Raw genomic sequence first — 8,504 nt, 5'->3', positions numbered from 1 at the left:
AATGCTTGCTGTGAGTTAGGACCAAGTAAAAGTTACAGATTAACATGTCGTTCTCTCAGTATAGCTCTGAGGAGCAGGTGCTGCAACTCTAACCCAACCCAACCAGCAGATGCATGTAGACTTCCCCAATGCTTGTCCCCTAGCACCCCTAGACCTTCTTCCCATACACATGCCTCCCAGGACCGATCCGCCTGCCTTTAAGCATCCAGGTCAGAATGTTAGCCAAGTGGCCCGGGAGGTCTACTTTGCCCGGCTTCACCCAGCCAGGAGATGACTCATCGAGCCGGTTCCCCGGCTCTTTGGGGCTCTGGCGAGCAACTGGAGAGGTGCCCTCCCTCCCCGCAGGCCCGGCGGGGCGGGGCGGGACTCAGCCAGCCTAGGCTGGGAGCGGGAACCGGCAGCGGGAAGCGGCCGCCGCCTGGGCAGCCCGAGGCTAGGCTGGGCGAAGCCAGGCGGGGCGGGGCTGGGAGCCACGGGAAGGGGAGGCCGTGCTGCCTAGGGACCAACCGACCCGAGCCAGTCTCGCAACACCAGCCACCATGGGGCTGGAGACCGAGAAGGCCGACGTGCAGCTCTTCATGGCGGACGACGCCTACAGCCACCACAGTGTCGTCGACTACGCAGATCCTGAGAAGTATGTTGACTCGAGTCAGGACCGGGATCCTCACCAGCTCAACTCTCATCTCAAGGTGAGTTTCAGGCTGGGCTCTCAATCACCTGGGCTGGAGGCTGCTGGGGTCCATGGCATGCTGCATTCAACTTCTCCCCAACAGTGGGAGTTGGTTCCATTGCTCTAGCTGGTGCCTTTGGCACTCTGCCCTGGTCCCACAGCCCTCGGGCTCCCCAGGAATGTGTGTCTAATTCCTGTGTGCCCACTGTCACTCGTAAGAAAAGCTGGGAATACTCTAGCCAGGTGGCCTTTCCTTCGGACTTCCCCTGTTTAGAGTACTTCTCCCACCACCACCCCCAACTCCGTCCCCACTCCATCCCCACCCTACCCCTGACAGTTTGGATGACAGCGTGAGTCCTTGCTTCTTGTATCTGCAGCTAGGCTTCGAGGATCTGATCGCAGAGCCTCAGACTACACACTCCTTTGACAAAGTGTGGATCTGCAGCCACGCGCTCTTTGAAATCAGCAAATACGTGATCTACAAGTTCCTGACGGTGTTTCTGGCCATCCCCTTGGCCTTCATTGCGGGTATCCTGTTTGCTACCCTCAGCTGTCTGCACATCTGGTGAGAAGGGACAAATGGGGTGGATCTGCCTTCTGAAGCTTACAGACATTTTGCCACCTGCCCACTGTTCTTCCTATTTCCCAGGCCGGTTTGCAGAGAGAACACTTTCATTAGTTCCCAAGGCTAACAAGACCTGAGAAATCTTGAAGGGCAGTGTGCTTTCTTTAGAATAATAGTTCAGGCTGAGAGTTTAAACAGAAGGAAGCAAGGGCCTCTTTCCTGGGTGTGATTTTCCCTTCCACGCAGAGGGCCGAGCTGAGTGCGGAGGTGGGGGTTGGAAGGCCGCTTCCTGCCATAGGCTTCTCTCTCTAGGGCCTGTTGTGACCTGTGCCTGTGGTTTTGGGCAGGTCCTTTCCTCTTTTCACTGACTTTTATTCGGTTACCATCTGTGCTGGGCAAAACAAACGTGATCTCAGAGCCAAACAGCTCTGTCAGTCTGACCCATGGAGAAGGCTTTAGCAACAGTGCTGTGTACCGGGGCCACTCAAGTGTTGCTATTGGTAAACCACGGACCCAGAGGAGATGGGAGGTGTTTACAATGACGGTTTGCACACCTACCATGAAAGCGTGTAATCTCAAGCTATGAAACACGGAAAGAGGCCATTACATTACTGTTCCACCTACGAAACTCAAAAGAAAATGGCCTCTAGTTACAAGAAAAAGAAATAATGGAAACCAATCGAATGTTGACAGGATGTCTAAAAAGTTATTCACGTTCAAAGCGCACCATAAGCTTTATAGAACAATTTTTTTTTTTAGGTTCTTTTTTTTTTTTTTTTTTTTTCCGGAGCTGGGGACCGAACCCAGGGCCTTGTGCTTCCTAGGCAAGTGCTCTACCACTGAGCTAAATCCCCAGCCCTACAACAATTTTTTAAGCACTCAAATTTTTCTTAAGGAAACAGTACATTCCTCCAAGAAACTCTTTGTGTTAAAGGTTATCCACTTTGTTCAAGGAATTATCCCCAGTGTCACAATAGTTCTCAAGGTGGTCCTGTTGGCACGTGTAACCCTAGATACCAACATTTAGATTTTCACTTTATGGGACATTGCCACACCCCAATGCAGTCTCAGAGTTCAAAGATTTGTCCAACTCGCCCCTTCTTTCAGTCTCAAGTTACACTCTGCTGTTAGCTAGCTAGTTCTGCACACCAAGACTAGTGCGTGCTCAGTTTTGCTGGTGAGGACACAGTCTTCCTCAGCTAGCCCATTGCCTGGGAGGGGGATTTAGAAACAAACGCAAATAGTGAGAAAACATGGGGAACCCCAGTGGAGAAGCTGAGACAAGGGTAACTCTGTGAGGGAAAAGAATCTGAAGATCAAAAGAAGTGTTTTGCAAGATAAATATAAATTCAGATGACGAAAGGATAAACAAAGAACACAGATTTGATCCCTCGAGGCTATAAGCAGCCATGTGGAAAGGGCCAAGAGATTGCCAGAGATGTGGAACTCTTGGCTTTTGTGTACCTGCAGGTCCACACAAGTGTGAGTATAGTTATCTCATATCTGACATTCCCACATGTGTGATTTTTTTACATACCTAAATCAACATGTAAAACTGGACATTCCCAATTTACTAAAATTGATACATTATTTTGAATGACTGTTATTTTTTTTTTACTTTAAAAAATAGAAAAAGACAAAGGAACCATAACATAAGGTGACATGCTAGCTTTGAGCTCTCTGTAAATACACAATGAAGGTTTATTGACGACACTAGGGCTCCTCACAACTTTGGGGGAAGAATTGAAAAAAAGGGGTGTTCTCTTTTGCTAAATAGTGGAAAGATATTGACAGTAGGACAATGATGCTCTAAATGATGTCTCTCTCCACCTGTCTTCCCTGGGAGTGGGAGGAGCTTTGTGTCTGGCTTCTACTGGGTGAATCATCATACCCCGTCCCTTTTAGACACAGAATATGTATTATTTAACTTCAGCTCCTTTCTCAAACTGCATTCAAGTGGGACATTAATATTTAACTGTCACATGCTTGTCATCAGGCAGCTATGAATCGGTGCTTAAATGTTACGTTTTAGCTTCATGAAACAGATAGCATCAATGGACTGCATGCCCCTAACATATAAACTGAAACAATTGGAAGGCTTATAGAAGAGTTGACTTGGCTGAGCAAGCTTGGCTTTTGTTTTTTGGGTTTTTATTTTGTTTTGTTTTTTTGTTTTGTTTTGTTTTTCTTTTCAGGCATTTATTTTATATTTTTAAATCAGGGGATCGTTGATTGTTTAACCACAGATGAGAAAATAAAAACTAAAGGGCCTTTTAACCAAGTCACAATGTCACCACGCACCTGATTTTAGATTTTTGTTTTTGATATTGTTATTGTTGGGACAGGAGTTATTTGGTTTACTAGTTGTTTCGTATATTTGTGAACACTGAGGCCATTATGATGCCCAGATTAGCCTTGAACTCCTGGGCTCAAGCAGTGCTTATGCTTCAGCCTCTCCAACAGCTGGGTCTACATCGCAACAGGTAGATTTCAGATTCTTCACCCAAGTAAATAACAAAAACTAAAATTTAAACATCCGGTTGTATCGGACCTGCAGTCAAATATTCTGGTCGATAGGACTGGTGAGTTGGTTTTATTTGATACCTTGGTCAGATCTTCTTACCATTTCACAAATAAGTTTTCTGTACATAAACACATCATAACCAAAGAAATGTCACACATCTATACTCTCGTTTTGTTTTTTGTTTTTTCCTGAAATGCGATGAAAATAGATGTCAGGTTGCTGGAAACACACAGCTCAGTGTCTTGTTTCCAGTCCAGCACACTACTGAGACCACACAGGCTTTACTCTGTAGTGTAAAGACAAAATCACCCCTGACCCCAGACTAGCTGTCCGGCAGCAGCCCAGGGGACGGCAGATTAGGCGGTCCACAGAAGAAGCATCTTGATTATGGTGAGCCTCAACACATTCGTCACCAGTCTAAACGGTGTGCAGATTTAGAAGAGAAGCGACTCAGGATGTTAAGAGCCCGGTTCAAATTCTATAGACTGTTGAACTCTCGCATACGAAGAGAATAACGTGCAGAAAATCAAATGTGCTCACCCCATCCGATGAACTAAAATCTTCCATTTTCACAGGCAATTGGATTTCACCAAATCACAAAATACTCAGGTGCCTTTTAGAGCCCAGAGATATAAGGGGTTATAAAGATCGAAAAGGATTTGACTAAGGAAGAATGTAGGGCACAACTTACTCAATGTGAGGTGAGCTTGATAAACAAAACTCTCAGACACAAACTTCAGGTGTCTTTTAATGTGAGGCTATTTCATTAATTTTTCATTATGCATTTTGATTTCAAAAGAGGTTTATTGATTATTATTTATTATATGACGGTACCATGTGACATCTTAGGGACATGCGATAAGGCTTAGGCCCATAACTGGTTAAGATTTTCCACCTTTTGTTCATTTGTGGCAGTGTGGAAGTGACGTTGTGTGAGAAGTGTGCGGAATACAAAGTGAAAAGTTTGTATTGAGTGAGTGCTGTCACTCAATTTTAAGTCAGCTGTTTAGCTCTAAATACCCATAATTAATGTTCTTACAAAGTTGGTTCAAATATTTAGCAGTTGGAACAAAACATAACATAAATATAGTCGATGTAAATAGGAAAGTGAATAATTCAGCACTCTCAAAACATATTTATCAAACACACAGATGCCGATCCTTTGGGTTAAAATCAATAGTTAAGTCAGGTTTTAAGAACAAACCAAGAAATCAGCCTCACCCCCAACTCTCCACCCAAATGACAATAAAGATGGCATCGAGTTCTCTGGCAGAGTTTAGAATTCGCAAATACTTTTTTTTTCCTCAAAGGGAACGCTGTTCAGGGGATTACACAAAAACTTTACGTGGGTAATTGAAGAATATTAAGCTATCTTAAGAAAAGGTGTACGCGTGGGAATAAATATTTTCTCTTTTAACTAGAGTACACAGACCTTCTTGGCGAGTGCGATTACTATGGAGAATAATAATAGGCAGTCGTTAATGTCGGGAATGTTGATAACAGTATGAAGCAAACAAAATACTAAGCTTATTTCCACACCAATCTTAGTGAAGGAGAAGGTTCAGCATATAATCTAAAAGGGAAGAAAGAAATATAACTATCTACTTACCATGCTTTTTTGATAAATTTGAAAATTGCTAGGTTTGTTTCAGTACATTAGAAATGCAACGAGGAGACTCCCAACCAGACTGAATAAGAGGGGAGGCAAAGTGAGAGGCCACAGGAAAGGCAGGCAGGAAGTAGGACCTCAGAGAAATAGGAAGCGCTAGCAAGTTAATGGTTAGGGGAAGAGATCTGGCAGAGAAATAAACCCCTTTGTTTATTTTTATTTTACCGTTTCCACTGGTGTTCAACCAGCAGAAAGGATATTAACATTTATCATCTGTGTGCCTGTTTATCTGTTAAACAGTATGCCTCTGGCTTTTCTTACCAGACTGGCCATTGTCCATTTATATATTGACAACTGTTGAACCACATTTCAGTTGTCATTCTTATATTTGTTCATGCGTGTGTGTCAGGTCCCTTATACAAATTGTTAGTGCTAACGTTAGCAATGCTTATATTTTTCTCTCACCCCCGTTCCAGGATCCTAATGCCTTTTGTGAAGACCTGCCTCATGGTCCTGCCTTCCGTGCAGACGATATGGAAGAGTGTGACAGATGTTGTCATTGGCCCATTGTGTACAAGTGTAGGGCGCATCTTCTCCTCTGTCAGCATGCAACTGAGCCATGACTGAACACTCAGACCCCAGGTCCAAATATTTGGATACTGTACAACTCTGCTGATGTGACACAAAAGCACTACTGTTCTGTTCACTTTCCATTTGTCATAATTATTCTTAAGATGGGACCAAGGTTTATCAATGTTCACTGTCAGATCTTTAGCAATAATGATTTTCCCCACTAAAAGCCAAGGATTCCATATCTAATTGTGTAACAAGAGTTGGCAACACTCAACGTAAGAACAGACAGCTTTCTGCTTTCGGAAAAAAACATACATTTGTAGTGATGATTTGATAATGGTCAAAGGGCAACTTCCTCAGACACTAGAGTAATTTTGTGCATAACTGCTCATACAAGTGTGGAATTTCTTATTTTCTTTTACTCTAGGAGTAATGTCTTAAAGCTACTTTTACAGATATGATCATAAGGCTAGGTAGAGATAATATATTCAAACATTCTAGAAACTTAGTGCAGTAACAGAAGCATATACTTATGAAAATAACTATCAAATATAATAAGACAGATAAATGTGAAAAATGTGTTCCTTTGCAATATTATTAGCCTGTAACCCTCTTTAACAAGACGTTTCGTTTTGCTGTATATCTTATACCTAATGCAAGTGTTACTCAAATGCAATCGCTTTGGAGTGCTTTTGCTTGTGTTTGCTATCTTATTGATCTCATACACAAGGTAAGCAGAGCTACCATAGGGTAACTTTCGTTGTAAGACTGTGATGTCATATATGAGAAGTTTTGTAGCTTCTTTGGGATACAGTGTAAAATGTGCTGTCCTGGTGACCTCTCCAACTTCCCCAGCAAATGTTTTCTGACTGGGCTTCATCTGGCTGTGACCAGAAGATATGTAGTTGTTTTGTTTACTGAAATTTTCTTCCGAATAAGTAGAAACTTAACCTGTACTCTACATTCCTATGATGCTTCACTTACTTTCAAGTACTTCTGGTGCTAGTTAATATTTTTATGATAAAGACTATGTCTAAGATCTAAGCACATTACAGTGGCTCATGTAGAGAAACTTACAGGAGAATTAACACTTGTGAGGGCCTATAAAACTAAAGTACACATGTAAATTAAAAACTATCAGTTACAAATTTTCAAGATCTTCTCTAGTATGAGTCTTGTAACCCATGAACATTATTTCCTTTTCAATTCTAGACCGATTTTAACATTTACTCAGTATGGCCTTTTAAATATTGGTATATAAAAACTTTCTACATTATAATTATACGATTTTTCAAATTTCAGAGTTATTATCAAAACCTGAAGTATTTGCTTGAATATTCTCATGGGTGTCAAACCTTCACTTAGTGAAGATAAATAATTTTTTTTCAAATTTTCAATTCTGGTCAATATTAAATGTGATTGAACTGGGATTCCATTGCAGACCAGATCAAAAGATTATGGTTATAAAAACCCATGTTATAAATCTCATATCAATTTGATGGTAATCATAAAAGAAACGTTTCAAAATGTCCTTAGGGTATCATACCATCCTCAGAAAAAGAAGTCATAGCTCAGTAATAGCCACAAAACATTGCCACTAATGTGACTATGAACATTGTATCTTATTAGTTTCCAAGGTCAGTCTCAATGCTTTATAACTACTATTTGTAATTTAAACACTTGGATATATTGATTAGTCAAAACTTTAACAATAAAGTATTAGTTTACTAAATTATAAGCCTCAACCTTTTTTAAATAGTTCTGACAGATTTAAAAGACAAATATGTATAATTATATGTAAAAACCTTTAATTACTAATATATATATATGTATATGATTTCTTTTTTCTGAATAATATCAATTACTTTCAAGGAAACTTTTACTGAAACTTTTCATGAATTATTTTGTCTTAAAAACTCAAATCACGAATAAAAAGAATCAAAATTAACTATGTAAGTATATTGATTCTTTTTTTGGTGGGGGGGGCAATTGGAAGTCAGATGCAAAGAAATTCCCTCATTATCTATAATAAACATCTTTTCAACAGTGAATGCCTTTATTGATTTCATTATACTTTGTCTTTCTGCTGCTTATTTCATACAGCTAGAACTTAAGAGCAAGAACCTTTTCAAATGAAGTTTATTAAAACCTCAAATAACAAGTACATGAGTTACTGTCCCAAGATGTATATCTGTCAGGATGAGGAGATGGGTAAAGGACTATGGCGCTTGCCATGCAAGCACAACTAGAGTTTGGATTCCCAGAACCCAGATAGAAGCCATGTAAACCTGGCAACCCATCTTTAGCTCCACCATTACAGAGATAGAGATGGGATCCCCAGTGCCAGCTGGCTGACTAGTCATATCCACAAGCTCTGAAGTCAGCTGAGAAGTCCTGCTGCAGCGAACAAGGTGAATAGTGATAGAAGTCTTCCGACCTCAGGCCTCTGAGTGTGTACAGATGCATGCACAACCATGTACGCAAGTGTGTGCACACATGAGAAAATGTGGACACGCACGGCGCAAATGCACATGAGGAAAAAGAATGTTGTCCTTAAGAATTA

General features: G+C 41.3%; 1 protein-coding gene across 1 annotated transcript; it reads left to right on the top strand.

The window, feature by feature from the left end:
* The first annotated feature begins 368 nt into the window (after positions 1–368).
* Positions 369–7,992, top strand: Cav2 (caveolin 2). The gene is made up of 3 exons (XM_032906924.1): positions 369–689; positions 1,048–1,235; positions 5,845–7,992. The coding sequence occupies exons 1-3, from the start codon at positions 540–542 to the stop codon at positions 5,993–5,995; spliced, it is 489 nt and encodes a 162-aa protein (XP_032762815.1). The 5' UTR covers positions 369–539; the 3' UTR covers positions 5,996–7,992.
* Positions 7,993–8,504: the final 512 nt, after the last annotated feature.

Source organism: Rattus rattus, chromosome 6 (genome assembly GCF_011064425.1).
Source record: "Rattus rattus isolate New Zealand chromosome 6, Rrattus_CSIRO_v1, whole genome shotgun sequence".
Taxonomy (NCBI): domain Eukaryota; kingdom Metazoa; phylum Chordata; class Mammalia; order Rodentia; family Muridae; genus Rattus; species Rattus rattus.
Note: the sequence above shows the minus strand (reverse complement) of the source record. Positions and strands in the feature narration are given on the sequence as shown.

Coding starts and splice junctions, on each gene's coding strand:
- Cav2 (XM_032906924.1), top strand. CDS start 540: ATGGGGCTGGAGACCGAGAAGGCCGACGTGCAGCTCTTCATGGCGGAC. Junction 690..1,047: donor AGCTCAACTCTCATCTCAAG/GTGAGTTTCAGG, acceptor TTGTATCTGCAG/CTAGGCTTCGAGGATCTGAT. Junction 1,236..5,844: donor CTCAGCTGTCTGCACATCTG/GTGAGAAGGGAC, acceptor CCCCCGTTCCAG/GATCCTAATGCCTTTTGTGA.